This window comes from Neofelis nebulosa, chromosome 7 (assembly GCF_028018385.1).
Source record: "Neofelis nebulosa isolate mNeoNeb1 chromosome 7, mNeoNeb1.pri, whole genome shotgun sequence".
Classification (NCBI taxonomy): Eukaryota; Metazoa; Chordata; class Mammalia; order Carnivora; family Felidae; genus Neofelis; species Neofelis nebulosa.
In genome coordinates, this window is record NC_080788.1 from 28,653,679 (window position 1) to 28,680,578 (window position 26,900).

Consider the following 26,900-nt stretch of genomic DNA (forward strand, 5'->3'; position numbering starts at 1 on the left):
CGTCGAACCTACTTTGCAAAATATTGCATCCACTCCTTCCTTCATCCCGCCCCGCTCTCTTTGCTCTCCACAGCCCAAGGCCAGCTAAAGAAACCGGAAATCCACAGTAAGGTGGGCCGGGGCGGGCCTTTGCTGCGTTGCACTGCGCGTGCGCGCGCTTCCTTTTGCGTCACTCGACCGCGCCCAGGCTCTCCTCGGTTACTTACAGCTCTAGGTCCCGGCGGCGGTCGCGGGTCATCCGGGGCAGGCTCCCCTCGGCGCTCCCCCATGGAGGAGGCGGCGCGCACGGCTGCAGCCCTGGATGCTCTCACCTCCTACTGGATAGCGTCTAAGGCACTGGCCGCGCGAGCTCAAGAAGGGGCGGCCCGTGCGGCCTGTGTGGGCGTGTGAGCGGAGGTGACCAGGGCCAGGTAGTGGAGGGGACCATGGGCGGCCTCCAGTTGGGGTGAGGTCGCCAGTTTTTAATTTTTTCTTTCAAGCAAGGGCGAAGGGGCTGTGGTCGAATCTGCTGGTCTTGGGTTGGCAGGGGCCCTTCAGGGGCGCCTTTCTCTTCCCTGGGAACACGTGTGTTGTGAAATGGAAGGGCTTTTCCTCTTATCCTGCCTCAGGGAATCCCACTGCGAATTGGGTTGCTATTAAATCCTATGGAAATCTGGCTTGACCCTGTCGGGGCATCAGTTCATTCAGCTCATTCACATAGTTTTCGTTTTGTTGTGAGTTTTAGATTGTTTCAGCTGCTGCGGAGATATTAACTGACCGTTGAACAAGTTTTAGAAGTCAGCCGTTGAACATGACTTTTAATTTCCTAACTTTTATAAAGTCATTTAATCCCTCCTTCCTTTTCATAAAAACTCTATATACGTTTAGTTTTGTTTATGTGTCTCTTTAATTTGTTCACTAGGTTTTTCAATTCGTTTAATACAGGACTACGTTTTCTGTTTTTAGAAATTCTCTATAAATCATATACCTAGGTAGTACTTTTTTTTTTTTTTTTTTAGTAGTAAAAGTAAGATGGGAGAGTAGAGATCTTTGTTTCATTGCAGTAGGCTGTTGAAGTACTATGTTGTTTATGCTTGGTTGAGTAGGTTTCATGTTGGTAAGTAAAAAGAGTATGGAGGCTAGTAGCCAAATTTTTGAAACTGTTGGTAACTGTTCAGTCCTTTTGCTTACTTATGTATTTTCTTCTTTCCAGGCCGGAGCTACTCTACCAGGGTTTAAAACTTTAAATGAGAATAAAGAGTATTATTTACAAGGAAATGAGAGTGAATAAGTCATCTCTGACCTCTTCCAGCCTTTTTTTTCATAAGAGAGACCATATTAAACTTACATGTAAGTTAAAATTTTAATTTATAACTGATGTTGCTAAATTAGGATTGGAGATTTAGGTTCTGCAGTATTTATAAGTACCGTTTTTAAAAATAATTAGCGGGAAGCCGGGTTGCTTAGTCGGTTAAGTTGGCTGACTTTGCTCAGGTCGTGATCTCACTGTTGGAGAGTTTGAGCCCTGCATCAGGCTCTGTGCTGACAGCTCAGAACCTGGAGCCTGCTTCAGATTCTGTCTCTCGCTCTCTCTGCTCTTCCCCCGCTCGCTCTCACTCTCTTAAAAATAAACATTAAAGAAAACTTTTTAAAAAGAATTAGCAAAGTGAGAGATTGGAAAAAGTTAAATCAGTGGAAACCAAACAGAAGTAAAGATTAAGAACTCTAATATTAGTTTTCATTCAGCGTGGGCAGCCCATATAGAAGTAGAGTCTAGTAGACACTTAGGTTCCATTTCAGACTGTATAACTTTCTGTGTGGTCCTCTGCATGTGATTTAACCCCTTGGAGGTTTGGTTTCTTTAGTTGTAAGGTGGGGATAAAGATACCTTCTTCTCATTGTATGTATTAGAAATAATGTGTATCAGTTATCTGGAACAGTGCTTCATAGGTGTTCAGTAAGTAGTAGCTATTACTATTTAGAGGGAAATGATAAAAAAGAATTACACTTGTTTTCAGGATATTTCTTTTATATAAAAATACCCTGCTGTGGTATCCTGCCTACCCATGTTCACTCAGTGTCAGCCACAGTGGCCTTTCTTTTCCTGGAAAGCTGCATAACAGTTCATACCTCCATGCCTTTGCATTTTTTCTCAGCTTTGTTCTTTTCCTGTCTCTTTCAGGGCTTTACTCAGTGTTATCTTCTCCACTGGGCCTCTTAACCAAACTAATTCAAATAGAATCCCCTCAACCCAACTTCTCAGTGCCCTTAACCATAGCATTTACCACCTTCCAATATAATATTATTATTTATTTTTTTTTTTTTTAATTGTCTTGCCCTACCTCCAACACAAGGTAAATTCCATGAGGGCCAGGTTTTGGTCTGTTTTATTCACTGCTATATTCCCATTCCTAGAACATAGTATATATTCATGTCAATGTTTGTTGGTTGAGTAAATGAGATAAGCACCTGTCCACAAGGAGCCACCATGAAGGGGATTTAAGTCGTATACATAAGTAACCATAATATAGGCTAGAAAAGTGTCCAAAGAGAAGTGTAGGTTTAAAGGCCAAGGAATTCAGAAAAGATTGATTTCTCTGGTTTGTGGAATTCAAGCAGGGCTTCATTGTGGAGGTGCATTTTGAGTTTGCACCTTAAAAGATGAAAGGGAAGGGGCACCTGGGTGGCTGAGTAGGTTAAGCGTCCAACCTCGGCTCAGGTCATGATCTCACAGTTCGTGAATTCGAGCTCTGCGTCAGGCTCTGTGCTGACAGCTCAGAGCCTGGAGCCTGCTTCAGATTCTGTGTCTCCCTCTCTGCCCCTCCCCTGCTCATGCTCTCTCTCTCTCTCTCTCAAAAATAAAATAAACATTAAAAATAATTTTTTTTTTAAGATGAAGGGAGAATATAAACAAAGGTATGGAGGAGGAGAAGGAGTAGGTAAGAATGACAGCAGTATATTGACCTCTGGTGTATCATAGGGTATGTGAATTATAGTATAGGGAAATAAGATACAAAAGTTAGGATGGGAACAAATGGTGAAAGGTGTTAGAGGATTACAAAATTTGAACTTCTTTTTGTAAACATTGGGTAGCCATTCTAAGGTTTTAAGCAGAATGAGATAGCACAGATGTGTTTTATAGAGCAGTGTGATAACATCATTGTTGAAGCTGAATGAGGATTGGGAGAGCCATGGAGATATGAGGCTGTATTTCACAAAGGTATACTCCATATGGTACTCTTGGCCCTTGTATCCAGTTTGGGTAATGAGGATGGTGAAGCCATGGTCAGAATACAAGGAGGAGCAGATTGGGCAGATGATGATTTACACTGACAGCCAGGTTGGAGCTGTTTCTTCCTTGTGTTCCACCTCTGGGTCTAAATGGAGACTCCAGTGGGAAAGGCAAAAGGCTGGATTCTAGCACTAGTTCTGCTACCTACCCACTTCTTGAGAAGTTGCTTGACATCTCTGTACCTGTTTTCTCTTCATGGGGCCCTCACCACATACCTTTCAAGGTTTTGTGAAATGAAATGTCAGAAATGCTGTGACAAGTTTAAAGCTGTAAATGTACTTCTGTTGGTATATTTTTAAAAAGTATATGACTTTGGGGGCGCCTGGGTGGCGCAGTCGGTTAAGCATCCGACTTCAGCCAGGTCACGATCTCGCGGTCCGTGAGTTCGAGCCCCGCGTCAGGCTCTGGGCTGATGGCTCAGAGCCCGGAGCCTGTTTCCGATTCTGTGTCTCCCTCTCTCTCTGCCCCTCCCCCGTTCATGCTATGTCTCTCTCTGTCCCAAAAATAAATAAAAAAAAAAAACGTTGAAAAAAAAAAATTAAATAAAAAAGTATATGACTTTGGTAATTGTGTTGCCTACTGTTAGTCATTTTGCAAAGCAAATCTTAGTATCATCTTATCTTATAGATGGTAGAATACTAGTCCCATCTTTTCCTGTTACTTACATGTTCTCCATATTTTAGAAGAGGGTGGACCAATTTCAAAACTTTATTTTCTTTAAGATATATTTATTTCATTTTTAACATAACTTGTATTTAATGAAAGTTAATGTTATAAATATTCATAAAAGTAAAATCACCTTTGAAAGTGAAACTTTAGAAAGAACAATTTGGAAATTCTAAGAGCTTTAAAAGTGTGCTTAAAATTAAAATGGGTCACTTCAGATCATTTTACTCAGCTGTGGAATCCTTGAGGTCAGGGACTTGTGATCAAATCATCTTTATAACCCCAACATCTGGCATATTAGAGCTGCTCTGCATGTTTACTGAACAGATGACCACACTATAAATAATAATAACAGCTGGAGGAGAGGAGAATGGGATGGGACCTTCTACCTGGTCCCTGTCAGAGGTAGGATGGGCACATTATCACCTGAAGCTTGTCATCTCTGATTTGAGAACATAGTTGAAGTGAAACATACTAACTTTTCTTGTTTAGCTGTCTTTAAACCTGGCCCTACTTCATAGTATACTCAAGAATAAAACAATCCATTTCAGGGGCACCTGGGTGGCTTAGTCAGTTAAGCGTCTGACCTCGGCTCAGGTCATGATCTCGCGGGTTCGTGAATTCGAGCTCCACGCCAGGCTCTGCACTAAGCATGGAGCCTACTTAAGGTGTACTCTCTCTCCCCCTCTCCCCCTCCCCCTCCTTCCCTCCCTCCCTCCCTCTTTCTTTCTCTTTCTCTTTGTCCCTCTCACCTGCTTGTGAGTGTGCCTGCAGTCTCTCTAAAATAAAAAAATTAAAAAATGAGCTTTATGTAAGTGAAGTCTGAATTTGGATTTGTGAAGCTATTGGATTGGAACTGTAGCTAAACCTGACTTGTTTATGGGTATCATCTATGCAGGTAACAAAGTTATATTTTATAGATTTCAGAATATTCAAACTATAAATCAGCTTGTTCAGACTTTTAAAAGGGAGGTTTGTGGACCAGAGAACTTTAGGCAGTCACTTCCTCAGTAGAATTTGAATGATAATTAAGAACAGTGCTTCATGATGATAATGGTTAAAGGAGCTGATTTTAAGTTAGGGGGTGCTTTGATGAATATTAGGTGATCCTTGTTCATTGGAATGCAGAGTGGGCTGAAGTGTGTTTGGTAGCTAGGTTTCTTTACTCCCATCTTCCCAGACTTTTTACTGTTACCTTTGCATTTTCACTTACATATAATACTATCACTTCCCAGCATACTTCGACAACTTTTTACAGTTCGTAAGTTTATACACTGTAAAAACAGTTGTTACATTTTAAAAGGAAGCTGATCTAAATGATACAGCTTTATTTTTAGGGCCAATTATAATTATTCCATTCATCTATATTCACTGAGAAAACTGATATTAAGAAATATTTTGAAGCTGTAGGAGCCCAGCATCTGGCAGTCTAGTGAGGAAGACTGGGTCATAAACATGGTTAAGTGAGTCATTTAGAGTGTGCTAGGAATACCATTAAGCACACTTTTTTTGTTGTCATAATCTTTTTATAGTCTCTCTCTATATATTTTAATGTTTATTTTTGAGAGAGAGAGACAGAGCATGAGCTAGGGAGAGACAGAGAGAGAGGGAGACAGAATCTGAAGCAAGATCCAGGTTCTGAGCTGTCAGCACAGAGCCCAGCGTGGGGCTCAGACTCATGAACTGCGAGATCATGACCTGAGCCAAAGATGACGCTTAACCCACTGAGCCACCGAGGTGCCCTTACAGTCTATAGAAGTAATTCTTTCTGCTAACCATTTTATTCCCAAATTTTCTGCCTCCCCCCTCCCTGCATATGTTTATGTCTCTGTACATAACTGATTGTCACAGTCCAGAATTATTCCAAAGGCAAGCTGAAGTTAAGTTGAAGTTTGGGGTTACCAATATGTGGCACATAAAGAGACCAGTAGTTTATTTTATTTGAAATTTGAAAATCAATAACTTTACAGATTCTTTAGCTTCTTTCTTTTCTTATGTGTCTCTGTTAAGGTGGCGACTCAACCAAGGTCATGCACCCAGCTAGAGGCAGGACTGAATCTTCCAAATTCCCTGCCTTGGACCTTTCTCGATGCATTTTCTTCCCTTAGGAGTGGCATTCAGAGGACTAGGGATACTTCTCCAAATCCTTATGAGAAAGATCAGTCTGGAAAGGTTTCAATTAGACAGCTAATCTCATCCATATTGTATGTGACTGATACTTATAAAACTTGGAACACCTCCCTGACTTGAGTGTCTTATCTTCTTTCCATGTTTCAGTATTATCTTATCCTAGATTGTGGGGTGACTTTGCTTTTGAGACTTGTTAGTTGTTTCTCTCCTGACATCTCTGCAGCTCTTGAGCACTGCAACATGTGTTTTAAAAAACCTTGATATGGAAACGTCCAAACATACATAGTACATAGAATAGAGAGAAGTATTATTCTCTCTCTAACAATGAACCCGTCTGCCTGCCACCCATCTTTACCACTGATCCCCATTTCTGCAGACAAGTTTTGGTTTTTCAAAAATCTGATGGGAATTTTATATTTACCTGTAGTAAGTCTGTTTAAGTGTGTAAGTTAGTTATCCCAGTGGCATGTAGCATTTATTTATGATCGTACTCATGGTTCATTAAGTCAGCAGGGATGACTCTATGTTTGGCTGTGCACAGGGTGATGGCAGGGTGCAAAGGGGCAAGCAGAAATATAAAGGTCCTCTTTAGGTCTAGACTTGGAACTGGCACTCCTGTCACTTACACCTTCCCCCCCTATTGGCCAGCATAAGCCACGGAGCCAAGCCCCAAATCAATGGATTGGGAAGGACTGTTCTTATGAAGGGTTCTGGGAACCATAATGTGACTCAACAGGCAAATCTAAACACTGGCCCCTTTGGCCCCTTTTTACCATTATTACAGAACATTATCGCCCATTATTTAACTGTCTTTTGTTTGTCTCCCATGGAAGACTAAAATTTAGCTATCACCATTTTATGCATAGAGCTTAGCATAATGCTTAATGCTTATGTTTGGTAAATACCGTTTGAGTGAATGGATAAAGCAATTGAGAGGTTAGGTGGTTAGAGTTATGATGCTTTTGCTAAAAGCCAGAATCTCATAACCTGAACAATGGAAAAAGTTGGCTAGTGGGCAAGGGTTAATGAGTGAGGATCCTGACTGAATTGTAGATTAGTTCTGGAACTCAGTAGTTAATTTGTGGGATAAAAAATCTCAAGACCTACCAGAAAGTTGGGCTGGCAGTAAGTTATAACTAATCATAAACCTTCTTGCTGAGTAATATCTTTCCCTCTACTTTCTGCACTTTGCTTTAGTTCATTTGTTAGCAGAGTTCATGAGTGACATTTGAAATGTCTTTGATAAGCCTCTGCTCCCTGTCTGGTCTTGTGGTTTGAGCCCTCTAGGTCCATGGCCCTCATGTTCTCCAAAAAGTCCATCAGTATCACACTTGCACTGTGGCAAACATCTGTCTGTTAGAATGATCATCCTCTGCTAACAAAATAATGTGGAAGCTGTTTTCTTTCTACACACCCCCAAATAGGCTAAATAACAAATAAATAACCATCTGCTTATATCTACATAGATTTCAAAGAAGAAACTGTATGGGTGAGAAAATTTTGAGTTTCTCTGTGTAGATTATTTAAAAAGGACATGTTGTGAAACTGGTAAATGTATTTATGAACTAAATTTGTATATATTTATGATTTATTTTCGTTCTGTAGAATATTTTTTCTTAACAGCAAAGTTTTGTTACTTTGGACTGTCAACTAAGACTGGAACCATTATTTAAATATGAAACTAGAGTTTATAAAATTAATTTAAATTTTTAAATTTAGTGTATTGTTTTTCTTTCTTTTTTTTTTTTTTTCACTGCTTCAACAGTATTTATTTAACCTACAGATATTCCTCTACCATATTTTGCATAGATAGTACCATGCACATGGTATACAATCTCTGGCTGTCTTGCCTGTTCAGATGAGGTCTGTTTTTTTTGTTTTTTTATTTTTTAAAATTTACATCCAAACTGGTTAGCATATACTGCAACAATGATTTCAGGAGTAGAGTCCTTAGTGCCCCTTAGCCATTTAGCCCATCCCCCCTCCCACAACCCCTCCAGTAACCCTCAGTTTGTTCTCCATATTTATGAGTCTCTTCTGTTTTGTCCCCCCCATTTTTATATTATTTTTGTTTCCCTTCCCTTATGTTCATCTGTTTTGTCTCTTAAAGTCCTCAAATGAGTGAAGTCATACGATTTTTGTCTTTCTCTGACTAATTTCACTTAGCATAATATCCTCCAGTTCTATCCACGTAGTTGCAAATGGCAAGATTTCATTCTTTTTGATTGCCAAGTAATACTCCATTGTGTGTGTGTGTGTGTGTGTGTGTGTGTGTGTGTGTGTGTGTATACATACATGTGGTAGATAGATAGATAGATAGATAGATATACCACATCTTTATCCATTCATCCATTGATGGACATTTGGGCTCTTTCCATACTTTAGCTATTGTTGATAGTGCTGCTATAAACATTGGGGTGCATGTGTCCCTTCAAGGCAGCACACCTGTATCTCATGGATAAATGCCTAGTAGTGCAATTGCTGGATCGTAGGGTAATTCTGTTTTCAGTTTTTTGAGGAACCTCCATACTGTTTTCCAGAGTGGCTGCACCAGCTTGCATTCCCATAATTTTTTTCAGTTTTATTGAGTTATCCCTGACATAAAACATTATATTAGCTTAAGGTATACAACATAATGGTTACATATATGTATATGTTGTAAAATGATCACAATAAATTCAGTTAACATTTATCACTTCACACAATTATAAATTTTTTCTTGTGATGAGAACTTTTAAGATCTTAGTTACTTTCAAATGTACAACACAGTATTTTTAACTGTAGTCACCATGCTGTACATTATACCCCCAGACTTCTTTATGTTATACCCATATCTGTCACTCCTCTATCCCTGGCTCTGGTAGCCACCAGTCTGTTCCCTGATTCCATGAGTTTGATTTTTTAGTATGGCTTTATATCATGATCCTATCTTTTGCCATAACTGGAAGAGAGATAATTACATTAGTGGTAAATTATAAATAGTAAGTATATTATCAATAGTAGTAATGAAAATATTCCTTTATGAGAAGAGAAATGGAGTAAATTTTTGAGTTGCATTTGCACTATCACTATCATTCTCTGAAAATCTTGTCTTGTTTTGCATTGTTTAGATTTGAAGACTGCATAACCCTGCCTCTAGCACCAGCGGTTTCTCTGTTTTGTAATCAGTGTGATTTAAAGAACTTCAGTAACAAACGAAATGATCCAGGGGCGTGGAAAATATGACTTTTACATTGGTTTGGGATTGGCTATGAGCTCCAGCATTTTCATTGGCGGGAGTTTCATTTTGAAAAAAAAAGGTCTTCTGCGCCTTGCCAGGAAAGGCTCCATGAGAGCAGGTAGGCTATGCCCTATGTGACTGCGAAATGATATCTGTGTATGCTTGTTTACTCAGGTTCTTGATGGTAGACAACCACATCTTAATTCCTAGTTAGTATATTTGAAACTTTGAACTATGCAAGCCTCGTAAATGTTTATAGAGAATCAAACATCAGTTACTTTGTAATGAGAAAAATAAAAGTGAGACAATGTCATTAATAAGCTAGCTGTTCACTCCTATAGTTACTTTCAAAGTGGAAATAAGGACCAGTGCCCTATTAGCATCCAGTCTTATCTTAAAATTTTGATATTTCTGCAGAGAAGGAAATGAGGGTTTATGAATAGAATCAGAATCTTACTGAAGGCAAGATCTTGGGGGATACTCATTATGATTGAACCCCACTCTGACTTTGGCACATTCACAACAGCATTATGTTGCATCCTGGCCGTGTTTCATCACTCAGTCTCTGCTTTAGTTCTAAGTCTGGTTCTGACCTCACAGGAAGACCTGCTTTGGTAGTAAACAAAACAAAACAAAACACCTTCTCCCTCTTTCCTGTGCCATCTTTATGGCCAGAGCTAATCAAACCATCTTAAAATAGTAGCCTCTATTAGAGGTTAGTGGGCAAAGGAGAGAGTATTGGCATATACTGCGTGAACAAGTATATTCCTCATTCTTGTCCTAAGACAAGTACTTGCATTGTCCATGATGGATATGTTTATCAAGGAGTTCATTTGCATTGGCTTTTTCTTTTGGACAATGGCTTAAGTACCAGTTGCTTCCTGGTTTTATTATTTTTATTGGGAAGAAAGTCAAGTAGAAAAGGAGGGTAGCAGCCCCAGACTGTGATTAATGCTTAACTTTTTATGTATGGTCAATATAAGACCCCTTTCTCCAAGGTAACTGCCTCATAAATGGGGCTAACCCACACCTATATGGCTTATCCACTTTCAGACTAATTCATTTGAAGCTGGACTACTACTTACTGGTTCATTTTCTTTACTTGGTTTATTGAAGCTGAGTTCACGAAACAAAAGAATGAAGTATGGACTGAATATAAGGATTAATTTAATTACTTCACTCAAGGAATGAGGTTTGTAGTATAGTGCAAACCTAAAAATTGTAACATTTTCATTATCCTCATCCTCTTTTCTAAGAAAATCGTAAAAATATTATCTAAGAAATCATGATGGAACCTTTATTCAAAGTAATAATCATCAACAAATAAGATGTTTTAAAATCTGTCATAGCTAATAGTTGTCATAAATTTATAAGAGTCTGATAATCTTCCCAAAAAGTGAAATATTTTTTCATTCACAGGTCAAGGTGGCCATGCATATCTTAAAGAATGGTTGTGGTGGGCTGGATTGCTATCAAGTATGTATAGAGAACATTTCAAGAAAATATAATTGTATATTAAAATATTTGCATATACTAGTACAGCTTCATATTACTAGCACATTTTTTTTTTTTTTTTTTTTTTTAACGTTTATTTATTTTTGAGACAGAGAGAGAGACAGAGCATGAACGGGGGAGGAGCAGAGAGAGAGGGAGACACAGAATCGGAAGCAGGCTCCAGGCTCTGGGCCATTAGCCCAGAGCCCGACGCGGGGCTCGAACTCACGGACCGCAAGATCGTGACCTGGCTGAAGTCGGACGCTTAACCGACTGCGCCACCCAGGCGCCCCTTACTAGCACATTTTAAAACTAATTAAATTCTTCATTTTTATTTTAAAATTTTTTTAGTGTTTTTTTGGGGGTTTTTTTGAGACAGAGTGAGTGGGGGAGGGGCAGAGAGAGAGGGAGACACAGAATCTGAAGCAGACTCCAGATTCCAAGCTGTCAGCACAGAGCCCAATGCGGGGCTCGAACTCACAAACCACAAGATCGTGACCTGAGCCAAAGTCGAATGCTTAACTGAACGAGCCACGCAGGCACCCCTTAAATTCTTGTTTTTTAATGAACAGTACTCAAAATAAGTAAAACTTAAGCCAGTAAAAGTCATTTAGCAAGCAGTTTAATAGTTTAATTTGAATGAGAAGACTTTCTTTTACCTGTCTGATTAAAACATGTTTAATATACCTGTGTTTTTTTAAATTCTCAGTTTAAGAAGATAAATTTGATAGTAAAAGATCATAGAGGGGCACATGGGTGGCTCAGTTGGCTAAGCATCTGACTCTTGTTTTCAGCTCAGGTTATAATCTCATAGTTGGTGGGATTGTTGACTCTCCTCCAACAGTGTGGAGCCTGCTTGGAATTCTCTCTGCCCCACTCCTCCTTGTGCACTCTTTCTCTCTCTCAAAATAAATAAATTAACTTAAAAAAAAAAAAAGATTGTAGAAAACATCCCATTTTTAATTCCTCCCCCTTCATTGACTTTCATTCCAAATTGGAAAACAGGTATCCATTTGATAAGAGTGTCCATGCTTATTTTGATGATTGCCTTTAAAAAAGTGCATAGAGGGGCGCCTGGGTGGCTCAGTCGGTTAAGCGTCCGACTTTGGCTCAGGTCATGATCTCCTGGCCCATTGAGTTCGAGCCCTGCCTCAGGCTCTATGCTGACAGCTCAGAGCCTGGAACCTGCTTCAGATTCTGTCTCCCTCTCTGCCCCTCTTCTGCTTGCTCTCTCTCTCTCTCTCTCTCTCTCGCTCTCGCTCTCGCTCTCGCGCTCTCTCAAAAATAAACATTTTTAAAAAGTACATAAAAAATGATATTTAATTCACTGAGCCTCCAAAGTATTCAGGATTAAATTATGTAAATGTTCTTATAAGTTTAAGAGCAGTTGAAATAACAAAGAGACTGATTTGACTATTCATTCAACAAATATTGTTTCTTGTATGCCAGGTGTTGTAGGTGCTGGAGATAAACTGTTGAAACAAACAGAAAAATCCTTATGCACATAAGACTTAACATTCTAGATGGAAGACAAATAATAATAAACAAGATAAAGAAATTAAAATGTGTGTGTTAGTGACAAATGCTAACATTTGCTAGGAGTAAGATAGGGAAGGGATGTGACGGATAGATGGATAAAAGATGTAAAGGAAATGAGGGGGCTAGCCATATGGATATTTGGGGGAGGAATGTTTTAAGCAGGAGGAAACAGTAAATATTAAGGCTATGAGGTGAAGCATGCCTGACCTTTTGAAGTGTGATAGCTCAGAATGATTTTTGCCCCCTGGTATTTACACTTTTGTATAATCCTCTCACACTGAATTAGTGCTGGCCCAGTGTGGTGATAGGATGCAAAAGAAGTTGTAATGTGTGGCTTCTGAGGCCAAGTCACCAAAAGCCTGTGGCTTTGCCTTGATTGCTTGGGTTGCTTACTGGGGGAAATCCAGCCTTCAGATGACTGCAGCCCCAGCTTATATCTTTGACTATAAACTTCTTGAAAAACCCTGAGTGAGAAGTACCTGTTGATCCCTTTCTGAAGTCTTGACCAATAGAAGTTATGAGAAACCATGAGATCTTGACCATTAGAAAATATGGTTTATCTTTTAAACTGCCACATTGGGGCGCCCGGGTGGCTCAGTCGGTTAAGCGTCCGACTTTGGCTCAGGTCACGATCTCGCGGTATGTGAGTTCGAGCCCCGTGTCGGGCTCTGTGCTGACTGCTCAGAGCCTGGAGCCTGTTTCAGATTCTGTGTCTCCCTCTCTCTCTGACCCTCCCCCGTTCATGCTCTGTCTCTCTCTGTCTCAAAAATAAATAAACGTTAAAAAAAATTTAAAAATAAATAAATAAATTGCCACATTTTGGAGTGCTTTATTAATGCAGCACTGGATTATTAAAGCCTCAGGTAACATTAAAGAGGCAAGAACAGCAAGAGAGTGAATGTGGGGGAAGTAGCAGGGGATAAGTTCAGGGAAGTAATGAGGGTGGGTCTTGTATATCACAGAAATGACTTGACTTTAATGTGTGGGAAGTCATTGGAGACTTTTGAGCAAAGGGGTGACATGATATGCTTTAGGTTTTAATAAGGTCTCTCAGGCTGCTGTGTTGAGGAATAGACCACATAGGGGAAGAAGCAAGAAAACCAGGTGGGAGGTTATTGAAATAATCAGGTAAGAGGTGGTGATGGTATGGACCCAAGGGAGTTGCAGTGAGCATGTTAAGAAGTGGTAGAATACTGGATTTTGTTTTGAAGATGAACTGATAAGATTTGCTGAAAACAAGTTAAAAGGTTGGATAGAATATAAACTCTTAAAAACATGAAAGATCCAACATGTAATGAATTACCTAGCCAAGATCAGAGAAAGTCATAAAGCTCAGAATAAGCTGAAGACACTTCTGCTCTAGATGTAATTGCAGACTTCAGAGCAGGTAGGTAGGAGAGAGAGTGAACTTTTGAATTGGGCTAATAAGGGTCAGAGTCAGGTGCTGCTAAGAATGGAAACCAGGACAAGATTATTGTATTGGAATTATAAAAACAAATAAAAATTAACTACATGTCTTTTACAAGATGCACATGTAAAAGAAGGATATAGAATGGCTGAAAGAGAAAGATGGAAAAACACCTGAAGAAAGTTGAGATTGAAGAGTATGCTAGGTAAAATATAATTCAAAGCATAAAGATAAAAGGTTCAACTTCTCAGGAAGCTTTAACAGTTCTAACTTTATTTAATAATATAGCCTTGAAATATTAAAAGCAGAAGTTGACACAGGAACAGGGGAAATAGACAAATCCAACACCATATGGTGAAATATTAATATAACACTCTCATAGGGTAAGCAGAGTAAAATTGTTAAGTCTATAGAACATTTGAAGAGCAAATTTAACAAACTTCTTGGACATGTCATTGATCTACATTGTTTTCAAGGGCATATGGAAAGAATATTTATACAAATGGACTATTTGCTAGACCATAAAGCCAGTCTTAAAGTTTTCAAAGGATTTAATGGAGTGTTTTCATAGATCATTATAATTACCTTAGAAATCAGTAACAAAAAGAATACATAAAAATCCCTATGTGTGGAAGTTTAGAAATACACTTATGTACTCCATGGTTTAAAGAAGTCAGAATGAAAATAGAAAATGTGTTCAAATTAGAAAATAGTATGTTGGTGCCCAATGCAAAATATAACTTGTGGACTATTACTGAAGTAATTAAAATTTACAGCTTTAAATAAATATAATTAAAAATAAGAAAGGTGAGGCATATAGTTCAAGAAAAAAAGAAGAAGAAAATGTAGAAGGAAGTAAAGAGAAGAGCTAAAATTAAATAGAAAACAAAAGGTATTAAAACCAACATTTGGGTCTATGATCTAAATGAAATTGATAAACCTTTTGTTGAAACTGATGGAGAAATAGAGAAGGCAGAATAGCTGGTGATGTAACTAGAGTTTTGTAGATACCAACAGGATGTTTGAACAGTTTTATCTCAGTAAATATAAGAACTTGGATAAAATAGGCAGATTTCTACTAACTTAGTACAGTTGGGTCTATAGTTTTAAAACCTTTGCATACATTAAGCCCTGGGCCCAGATGGTTTCATTGGCAAGTTCTGTGGTCATTTTTATTTAATTATTTATATATTTATTTATTTAAAAATTTTTAATGTTTATTTTTGAGAGAGACAGAGTGCAAGCAGGGGAGGGGCAGAGAGAGGAAGACACAGAATCTGAAGCAGGCTCCAGGCTCTGAGCTGTCTGCACAGAGCCCGACGTGGGGCTTGAACTCAGGGACTGCAAGATTATGACCTGAGCGGAAGTCAGGTGCTTAACCAACTGAGCCACCCAGGCGCCCCTATTTTTAAAAGAAATAATTGCAATTGAGTAATTTCCTAATAATAGAAAAAACGGTATACATTCCCCTACTCTTCTTAAAAATCTAGCATAATTCTAATACCAAAACTTGACTCTGTATAAGAAAGGAAAAATAGTCTGGTCTCATTTGTGAACATATATGCAAAAATCCTAAATAAATTATGAACAAACTAGATTCATTTTAGGGGGGTAAAGTTGGCATAACTTTGGAAAACCAATCACTGTAATTAATGATGTTAACAAATTCAGAAAAAGCATCATTTCAGTTTACCGAATTTTTATTCGGCAACTATTCATAACTAAAAAACCATTTCAAATAAGTCATTTCAAGACTAGTGAAACCAGAACAATCAAAATAAGCACCAAAGTGAAATATTGAAGGCTTTCTTTTTGAAACTGGAAACAAGCAAATGACTTCTCGTTACTCCTTCAATATCCTGAAAGAATTTCATAATAAATGCAGTAAGGCAAGGGGGTGGAAATAGAAACATATAAACTTATTATTTACTGATTGTATGATTGTGGGTATAAAAATTCCAAATTATATACAGATAAATTATAAAATTAAGATTTAGCAAAGTGGTATTGGGTTACAAAGTCAACATACAAAACTTAGCTGTGTTTCTGTATTATCAGCAACAATTAGAAAATGAAATGTTAAAATGGTGCCATTTGCATATAATTCTTAAAAACAAGAATTATTTAATTCTAAATCTAACAAAAGATGAGAAAGATACTGATGGAAAAAAATGAAATCTTATTGAGAAAAAGACAAATACAAGGATATATTATTTTCATGGATTGAAGGATTCCTTATTGGAAAGTCAACATTCCTCTCCATAGTGACAGGTTAAGTGCTATTCCTTTTAAAACCTATGTGCTTATGTGCTACATGGTAAGTTGATTTAAAAATTTGAGGGGCGCCTGGGTGGCTCAGTCAGTTAAGCATCTGACTTCGGCTCAGGTCATGATCTCACAGTCTGTGAGTTCAAGCCCCGCGTCGGGCTCGGTGCTGACAGCTCAGAGCCTGGAGCCTGTTTCAGATTCTGTGTCTCTCTCTCTGACCCTCCCCCGTTCATGCTCTGTCTCTCTCTCTCTCAAAAATAAATAAACGTTAGAAAACAATTTTTTTTTTTAATTTGAATGGTAATACAGAAGTCCAAGTAAAGCAGAAATACTTTTTTTTTTTAATGTTTATTTTTGCGAGACAGAATGTGAGCGGGGGAGGGGCAGAGAGAGAGGGAGAGACAGAATCTAAAGCAGGCTCCAGGCTCCGAGCTGTCAGCACAGAGCCCAGTGCAGGGATCAAACTTAGGAACTATGAGATGATGACCTGAACCAAAGGCTGTTTAACCGACTGAGCTACCCAGGTGCCCCTAAGGCAAAGATATTCTTAAGAAAAGGTGAAAGGATTTACTCTACTAGGTATTAAGATTTATTATGAAGCTACACTGAGTATGGTGCTGTGCCAAAATACACAATAGACCAATAGAAAAGAATGGCGAACCCTAAAACAAACCCAAAAACAGTATATTTATTGCAAAGATGATATTGAAATAGAGAAATGTGCTTTTCAGTATATATTATTGTAACAATCCATATGGAAAAAAAATAAAATTTGATTTCTACCTCCATACATAAAAACTTAAGGTGGTTTATAAACTTAAATGTGAAAGAGAACACTAAAGAATTTGAAGGATAAAGAATTTAAAGAAAGATCTCCCATATAAGAGATGGGTGAAATAGGTGAAGGGTATTCAGAGTACACTTAAGGGGTGCCTGGGTGGTTCAGTCCATTGAGCGTCCTGGTCTTGATTTCGGCTCAGGTCATGGTCCTGGAGTTGTGGGATGAAGGTCTGTGGCTCTCTTCTCTCTCCCTCTGCCCCTCTCCCCCACTCTTGCGCTCTTTCTAAAAAATAAAAAAAATTTTTTTAAAGTACACTTAAAGATGAGCAGTGAATAATGTATAGAATTGTCAAATCAGTATATTGAACACCTGAAACTAACAACACTGTATGTTAACTATACTGGAATTAAAATTAAAAAATAACATTTCTCAAGCAAGTTGTAGGAAGCACTATCAAGAGTTTAAAAGAATGACAAGGCAAATTACAGAATGTGGCAAAAAAATGGTTGTAATATTTTGCTGATTTAACTCAAAATATTACTAAATATTAAGTTGATATCTCATGGATATCAAATTGTCAACACTGTGGAAAAAAGGGTTGATATAAAACAATACAAAAGTATTCCAAACAATAGCTTATCAATATTTGTTCCTTTGATGGGACTTTCTCATGTAACTTTGATTCGTGAAATGATTTCATTTACAAAGCTATTCTTTGATATTGCCTCAGCTCTTAGCTGTTTTAACTTTATTGTGATGTTTTCTTCTGGCACTTGCTTTACCTTGGATAAAAACTCTTAATTTTTTCACATTCCTCTTTTTCCAGATAGCACCTCTTTGCCACTAGTTCCATTTCATCATGTCCTTGTGACTTTCCAATATTCTGAAACTCCTCCAGTTCCAGGGGCTTTTTTTTTAGCACACTCTATTACATGCCTAGGGAAATTTTTATTTTTATTTTTTTTCTGGTTGTTGTTTAGTTAACCTAGAGCAGTTTTAGGTTTAAAGCAGTATTGAGGAGAAGGGACAGAGATTTCCCATATGCTCCCAGCCCATACACATTTATAGCCTCTCCCATTATCAGTACCCCTCATCAGAGTGGTGCACTTTCTACGGTTGATGAACCTACACTGACACAACAATCACCCGAAGTCCATAATTTACATTAGGGTTCACTCTTGATGTACATTCTGTGGGTTTAGAGAAACGTATAATGACATACATCAACCGTTACGGTGTCATGCAGCGTAGTTTCAATTGTCCTAAAAATCAGTGAGTCTTGGGGGAGAGGGAGGTTGCAAATATATATACATTAAAAAATAAAATAAGGAGCACTTGGCTGGCTCAGTTGGTTAAGCATCTGACTCTTCAACATTTTTTTTTTTTTTTTTTTTTTTTTTTGGGACAGAGAGAGACAGAGCATGAACGGGGGAGGGGCAGAGAGAGAGGGAGACACAGAATCGGAAACAGGCTCCAGGCTCCGAGCCATCAGCCCAGAGCCTGACGCGGGGCTCGAACTCACGGACCGCGAGATCGTGACCTGGCTGAAGTCGGACGCTTAACCGACTGCGCCACCCAGGCGCCCCAAGCATCTGACTCTTGATTTTTGGCTCAGGTCATTATCTCACAGTTCCCCGCTTTGAGCTCTGTGTTGACAGCACAGAGCCTGCTTGGGAGTGTCTGTCTGTCTGTCTGTCTGTCTCTCTCTCTCTCTCTCAAAATTAATAAATAAACTTAAAAAGAAATATCAGTGAGTCTGTTTTAAACCTTCTATTTTCTTCTTCCAACTCCACTGGCTTCCACACTCTCAAATAGTGGTAGGCCTTCTACTTCAGAGAGATCATAAAAGCCATTAAGAACTCCCTCCATTTCCCACACCAAATCTGAAATCTTACCTTCGTTCTCATCCCTTTTTCTCGTTACAAAGAAAAACGTCCTCCTCCTGCTTAGGCTAACCCCTCCATCTGTGTTCTGGATTCACTTCCCTCCACCTTGTCAAAGACTCTCCTGCCTAGGGCAATTTTTAACCCACAGATTTACATCCAAAATATATAAAAACTTACCTCAAATCAGTAAGAGAAAACAAATAGATTTACTGGCAGACAGGAAAAAAAAATTGACCAGCTTCTCCATTAAAAGATTTCCTTTGTCCAACACATGAAAAGGGGAAATGCAAATTGGAAGAATAATAAAATAATCCCATTCCCCATTAACAGATTAGCAAACTTCTAAATCTGACAGTACCACCAAGTGGGACAAAGGGAGCTCTGTTACTCTACTAAGTGAAATTCGGTATAACCATTTTGGAAAACAGTAGCCATGAGTGATCTTTTTCTATAAGATCACATCCTTCCCTTGCATAAGATTCCCCAGTGGCCTTTCAATTTAGATGAAATCCTTGTCAGGACTCACAAAGGACTTGTGCCATATGGCCCTGGCTACCTCTGACTCCTGGGCTACTCTCCCCTTGCTCATTCTATTGGAGCCGTCCTGCCTTCCTTGCTGTTCAGACATGCCAGACATTGCCTTGAGTCAGAGGTTTTTTTGCTGTACTCCCTGACTGGGACATTCTCCCCCCCGGATAGCTGCAGGTAAATACTTTACTTCAGACCAGACTGTCTAAAAGTTTCCTATCAGAGTGCCCATGTTTGGCACCACGATCCTGCCCTCAGCAGCACTCCATTCCTTTCTGTCACTTTGTTTTTCTACACTGCGTGGGCTAATCACTTGACCTTTATTTTGCCTGTTTTTTCCCTCACAAAATGTAAATTTTAGGAGAACAGTATCTTTGTTTTGCTCAGTGCTGCATTTCCTGATCCTACAACAGCATGTGGAACATTGTAGGTACCTAAGGATGTCCTTCGAATATAAGAGTTGGGTTTTAAAAAAAGAAAAAGCTAGTGAAAAAGATTTGGGAGAAGTGCTTTTACACCAGTTTTAGCTGCTTTTAATTGATTTGTGTTTGTTCTCATAGGATATAGGTATCTATTAAAATTTTATTTTAAAAAATCTGTAACCATAAATTAGGTCTCTTCCAGTTAAAATTATAGATTTGTTTCTAATTAGTTGGAACTTTAGTGTTGATAATTTACAGAAGAACCTTTATGAATAGCTGGGAGAAAATAAATTGCTAAATACAATTGAAATAGTACATAATATATATACATATATATTATATATATAGTATATAATATATAAATAGTACATTATTATGTGTGTGTGTGTGTGTGTGTGTGTGTGACCCTTCAACAACATGGGAGTTAGTAGCACCAACCCCCTGTGCAGTTGACAGTCTACAAATAACTTTTGACTCCCTAAAAACTTTACTATTAGTGCACTATTGACCAGAAGGCTTAACCAACAACATAGTTGATTAGCATATATTTTGTATGTTATATGTATCATACGTTGTATTCTTAATAAACTAGAGAAAATATTAAGATCATACAGAATACATCTACAGTGGTTAAAATGTACATGTAAGTGGACAAAGTTTAAACTCCAGTTCATGGGTCAACTCTAAATGAAAATAAAATGCAGTCATTTCCATTTTGAGTGATTTGTTCCTGAGTTTCTTTTGTTGTCTATCTCCCAAGTGGGAGCAGGTGAGGTGGTCAACTTTGCTGCATATGCCTTTGCACCAGCCACCCTAGTGACTCCGTTAGGAGCTCTCAGCGTCCTAGTAAGGTAAGGACACTACATTTCATATGTAGAAACAGCAGTCGGTATTTTAGTCCATGAAGTATTCAGTACCATCTAATTATACATGCTCAGAATAATTTATATTTAAACAATCTTGAAAACTTTTTTTAAGCTGTGTATTAATTTGCTTTTAAAGGGTTATCTTTTGTGCATAGGCATGCTGTCGATTTGGGAGAGAAAATGCATCTATGCTTTTCTTGCTTGTATTCAGAGCCAATGATAGTTCTACTTTTATTACAATTTTTTAAAATTTCAAGTTGGACTTGTTGGAACATTTATCATTTGAGACATGTACACTTTGATAGATGATGGTTGATGATAAATCAGTTTTTATACCTACTACAGAAAATCAGTGATTTGGTGCAAGATTATGTGCCTCTGAAGCCTGATTCGGGGTACTCATTTGGAGCAGTCCAAGATTTGTCCTTTTTCTGTTATCTTAATGCTTAGCCCCAATAGCTAATTAGCTTAGCCCCTAATAGTTGAAGTTGGATTTGGGCTACTATTCTCAAAGTTGATTAATAAGTTTTCTTTTAATTTTTCTCCCCCAAGATAGTTTGTATACATATATAAATTGATATTATATGTAAATTACATAATTTTTCAAGATACTATGTAATATATAATGATATATTATGGTACATTGTCTTTTACCCTGAATTTTCTGTATATTATACCATTATATTTATAGGTTTACATTATATACATTTTTAGATTTGGATTAAACTGTCTATAATGTATTAAAATTTGATAACTTAGGGGTACCTGGGTGGCTCAGTGGGTTAAGCATCCGACTTTGGCTCAGGTCTTGATCTCACAGCTCATGGATTTGAGCCCCGTGTTGGGCTCTGTGCTGACAGCTCAGATCCTGGAGCCTGCTTCGGATTCTGTGTCTCCCTCACTCTCTGCCCCTTCCCTATTCATGCTCTGTCTCTTTATCAAATAAACATCAAAAAAATTTTTAAACTTGATGATTTAATTAATAGACATTATTACACGAACACATAGGAAGTATGCATCAACCAGTATGGATAAATAAAGTTGAGCCAATTTTAAGTACAAAATTTGGGTTTGGACTTATATTCTTAGGCTATAAATGCTATAAAATGCTATAAAAATGCTATAAATTTGTGCCATAGCTCCATTTATTGTAAGTTTCATATTTTCTACAGTGGAAATACGGTAACTATGCTGGTTTAGTGTATGATGAAACCAGTGTTTCTCTGGAAACTTTCATTTTAGCTTTGTCTGAAAGCCAGAATCTTTACAAGTTCACAGTGTTTTAGTTTTTTAATAACTTAAAATTCTGAGTTGTGTTGATATTTAAATATGAGAAAAGTGTGATTATTTTAATGTTCCACACTCCTCTCCACCATTTTAGTGCCATTCTTTCTTCATACTTTCTAAATGAAAGACTTAATCTTCATGGGAAAATTGGATGGTTGCTAAGTATTCTAGGATCTACAGTTATGGTCATTCATGCTCCAAAAGAAGAGGAGATCGAGACTCTAAATGAAATGTCTCACAAGCTAGGAGATCCAGGTAAGAAATAATAAAAGCTGTATCAGTCTTACTAGTTTGCTTTTTTATTTAGTTTTTATTTTAACTAAAATTTTATGTGCATGTAAAGAGACAAATTGTTCTACATAGCTTATTAGGAAAAATAGTGGTCATTTTCCTCCCCTAGCAGCCCCTAAACCCTTGTTTATTTTGTTCTTTTAACTCTTTGTCTATAAATAACGTGCTTATATTGCTGCTAGTCTCTTTGGCTTTAGGCATCATCTGTTATATCTACTACCTGTTGTATGTACTTAGTTCCGTTTAAGTGATTTATTTATAATCACTACATAACTTTTATTCCCAGTTTAGACATATGATACATTGTGATTTCTTCTCCTTTACTAATAAGGATATTGTTTGATAACTTTTTTGTGAATATACCAGTCCATCTTGAAGCTTTTCTCCAGTGGTCTTAATTCTCCCCTCAGAAATTTCAAACACATTAGGTATTCTGCAGTTTCATCTCTTCTGGAAATCTCTGCCAGAGACTCTTTTGGCCTTAGTCTAGACTGGTATCTTGAGGGTGCTAGCACATTTGTCATTCTAGATTTTCCTTCATCAGCATTGTAGAGGATCCCCTCCACTTTCTATTTTTTCTTGCTCTGAATCCTGGTTTTACTCCTTCATTTTGGTTGGAGCCACTGTTGTAGGAGAGAAGAAAGGCACAGAAGAGATGAGACTTTTTGAGACTTTGTATATATAAAAATGCCTTTAATCTATGTGACCTCATTGTCTTCTCACTTCCAGTGTTGCTGCTAAGAAATCAAACACAGTTGATTCTTTATCTTTAATATGTGACCCATCTTTTATCTTTAGAAACCTTCAGGATGTCGTCTTTGCTCTTGTCATCTGAAATTTTCCACTGATGTACCTAGCTGTGGGCCAGTTTTATCCATTGTCCCAGATACTTGATGGATTTTTTTAAATCTGGAAATGTGTATCTCACTCTAGGAAATCAGTTTGTCCTTTAATTTTCTTTGTTTTCTCTTTGTGAAATTCTTATTCTTCTGTTGATTGGACTTCCTTGATTGTACCATGACTTTTCTTATATATATTTTCCCTGTTTTTACCATTTTTCCTTTTAGCTCTGTGTCTGGGGAGATATCCTCAGTTTTGTCTTACAGCTCTTTGACTTTTTATTTCTGCTATTTCATGTTTAATTTCCAAGAGCTTGCTTTTATTCTTTGGTGTGTGTGTGTGCCAAAAAAACATAACACAAAATTCACCCTCTCAACATTTCACATATATGTATGGTCAAATACATGCATGGTGGTATGCAGCAAGTCCTCAGAGAGTCCTGGTTATTTTAAAGTTTTTCTGCAAACTTCAACGTCAAGATTATTTGTGGGCTCCATTTTTTCTTTTGTTTTCAGTCATTTAGTTTTGTCTTTTGGCAGTTCCAGTTAAATGCTGGACATACAATATTAAAAAGTGTAAAGGCTCTAAATGATGTTTTATTCCTTCAGAGAGAACCTAAATTTCTTCTGTCAGGCAGATACAAGTACAGATTACTTTTAACTTAAAGTGTTGCTTCTGTCTTTTTAGGGGCTGGTGTCTTTCCATTTTGCTTATATTCTTGATCAAAGTCCTTTTCTCTCAACTGATAGCCTGGGATGTTTACTTGGACCTTCCACCTTGGTGAACTTTGAATGGCAGTGTCTGTGTTAGCATTCCAAGATTGCAGGCCTCTTCACTCAGCTCTCTTGCTTTTTCACCAGGCTGTCCACTTGGCTTCTCTAACCTAGGCACGTGCAACTTCTGTGCCTACAAATGCCTTAAGGGGAGTTGCACATAGAAATTTGGGCTCACTTGTCTTCAGTTCCTTCCTTTCTGGAATCTTGGTCCATTGTGTCCTAGCTGCTTAGGCAGCCCAAAATTCCAAGGTTTATTTTTGCCTAGTCTACTGAAACTTCCACATGCCTCAAGTCACCACTTTCTGCTGGCCTTTATGCCCATCCTTACTCCCTACTCTAGAACTGGCAGTCATTGCAAGGGAGAAAGCAGAGAGATGAGTGTGGACCTTATCTTTTTCTCCAATTTTGCCCCTTCAAGTTCTGGTTGCTTCTCTGGTATTTCATCATTGTTTGTTTCTGTTTGTTTTGGTGCCTCTCCTGGTGATCCTTGGCTGCCTTCTGAATGTTGGGCTTGTCAAATCCCCAGCAAAGTCTCCTGCTTGGCTGCCTGAGTCCTGGGAGTTGAGTGGGACAGGGGGAGTCAATGGCATAGACATTTACCTTACCCTAAAGTTCTATGTTAGTGTGGTACCTTCATACTCAACTGGCCCAGAGTCCTCCAGTTCACTGTGGCAGGAAGAACAGTCACTCAGATGTTCAGAACTGAGCAGGGATTCTGGGATCATAATTTACTAGACTTTCAGCCAGGCCTCCTGTTTCTCAGTCTCCCCTTAACCCCACTTCCAGAGATACACTGTATCTTTGGAAAGTTCTGTGCTGCAAACTGAGTTACATTCTAGTCTTTGATCACTGCTGATGTGGGATTCAGCTTTCATGGATATGCTTTATCAGTTATGAGTTATCTTCTGCTTTTTGGCTTCCATAATGTTACTGTCATCTCCTTTACCTGTTCTTGTTTTTGTACATTTGCTTCTTTAAGAATCCTATTACTACTTATTTATTAGCAGAGTTTAAGGAGTGACTGCTCAATTTCCTCATCTTAAAATGCAGATGATAGTATTGATATTATTGGGTAGTTGTGAGGATTAAATGAATTGATCAGTGCAAATTTCTGAGAAAAGTGCCTGGCCCATGGTGCTACACAGTTGTTTGCTAAGTTCAGTTCTCCATATTCAATGAGAACCCTGCCAATACTTTTCAGATTCTTTTATTGATTTGCTGTTTACCCCAGTGTTTGTCTCTAAATATTGTATCTAAATATTTAAAAAATTTACTCCTTTTAGGATGAACTTTATAACTGCTGTTCTTTTCAGCATCTATAAATTGTTGAGTGTTCAAGATCATCTCATAATTTCTCTCCACTAGTTTCTGATTATTTCCATTCTTGGAATTAGAGCATTCCAGTGGGTAGGAAGTAGTAAGATCTTCTAGAATAGGTGGCTGTGAATCATTCTGATGTTTCCTATGGTCTAATTATCATGGGGCCTGAGATACTATGTTAAAAATATTAGTGGTATAACAATTTGTGAATATGAAGCACGTTATGGTGCTTCCAGTGTATACACTTAACTAAATTTTTATGAGTGTGCTTTTGCTAGGGTAGCAAAAGAAATCTAGTACTTATTTTAGGGACACACCTTTTCTCCTTCGTATTGAGTTTTGGATTCTCAGGGGTTTCTTTTAATACTTACACAATTACTAAATAAGCCTCTTCTTGCCTCCTCCAGGTTTTGTGGTCTTTGCAACACTTGTGGTCATTGTGTCATTGATCTTAATCTTCGTGGTGGGACCTCGCCATGGACGGACAAACATTCTTGTGTACATAACAATCTGCTCTGTAATTGGAGCATTTTCAGTCTCCTGTGTTAAGGGCCTGGGCATTGCTATCAAAGAGCTGTTTGCTGGAAAGCCTGTGCTGCGACATCCCCTGGCCTGGATTCTGCTGCTGAGCCTTATAGTCTGTGTAAGCACACAGATTAATTACCTGAACAGGGCTCTGGATATATTTAACACTTCCATTGTGACTCCAATATATTATGTATTCTTTACAGCATCAGTTTTAACTTGTTCAGCTATTCTTTTTAAGGAGTGGCAAGATATGCCTGTTGATGATGTCATTGGTACTTTGAGTGGCTTCTTTACAATCATTGTGGGAATATTCTTGTTGCATGCCTTTAAAGATGTCAGCTTTACTCTAGCAAGTCTCCCTGTGTCTTTTCGACAAGATGAAAAAGCAATGAATGGCAATCTGTCTAACATGTATGAAGTTCTTAGTAATAATGAAGAAAACTTAACCTGTGGAATTGAACAACACAGTGGTGAAAATGTCTCCCGAAGAAATGGAAATCTCACAGCTTTTTAAGAAAAATGTAATTAAAAGGTTAATCTATAATTGTGTTATAAAGTGAATTTGAGTATCAGAATGTGTCTGAAAAAACATTGTTCTCAAAAAATGTTCTCTAGAGACAATCTTTTTTAAAGTTTCACTGATTTGGACCAAGAAATTACTTTTCTTATATTTACATGATGATAGCTCACTAAAATGACCTCAGTACATGGCCAATTTCTATTAACATTGTATTATTATAGAGGTATTTTAAATTTTCCTTCACCAAAATCTAAATGCACTGACAGTTTTAAGTCTATAAAAATGCTGTATTTTTTCATTGGTGATGAAAATCTGAAATGTACATTTGTCTTCCCCACTCCATCAATCCCTGACCATCTGAAGGCTTTTTGATTTAAAAAGGAACAAAATTTTCCTAATACATTATCCTGTGATTTACCTTACCTGTAAAAATGACTCCTGTTTGATGACTTATTTTGATTTTAAAATGTTAAAAGAGAAACCTAAGTTACTAAATGAAGAAAAACTAATTTACAAAAAAAAAAAAAAAGAGGGTAGGAAGTTGCCTGAGGCAATGTTTCTCACACTGTGACTTACCACCACACATTTGATGGTCTTCCTATTCTTTGATGGCACCATGCTAAACCAGCGCATCCTGTGTCTGTCAGACTACAGCCTGACCGGTTTCATTCTTCACTTACTCTAATCCCTTGATACCTGGAACCTTGATTACCATTTTACATCAGCTCTTGTACTTTTCAGTATATTTTCATAATGAGTTATATTGTCATTTAGATCTAACAACTCTGGGAAATAAAGTCAAAAGACTAATTTATTAAATTTAGTTCATGTTATAATAAAAAGAAAAATTGAAACAGTT

The 26,900-nt window shown here is 37.9% G+C and overlaps 1 protein-coding gene across 2 annotated transcripts; it reads left to right on the forward strand.

Annotated features, from left to right (window-relative positions):
* The first annotated feature begins 160 nt into the window (after positions 1-160).
* On the forward strand, positions 161-26,900 carry NIPA2 (NIPA magnesium transporter 2). 2 transcript variants are annotated; one of them, XM_058736923.1, is made up of 7 exons: positions 161-445; positions 1,193-1,329; positions 9,178-9,405; positions 10,707-10,763; positions 20,374-20,464; positions 21,861-22,021; positions 25,401-26,900. In XM_058736923.1, exons 3-7 carry the CDS (start codon positions 9,267-9,269, stop codon positions 26,033-26,035), a joined length of 1,083 nt encoding a protein of 360 aa, XP_058592906.1. In that variant the 5' UTR covers positions 161-445; positions 1,193-1,329; positions 9,178-9,266; the 3' UTR covers positions 26,036-26,900. The 2 variants fall into 2 exon arrangements, with proteins under 2 accessions (XP_058592906.1, XP_058592905.1); XM_058736922.1 differs by having other exon boundaries at positions 161-410.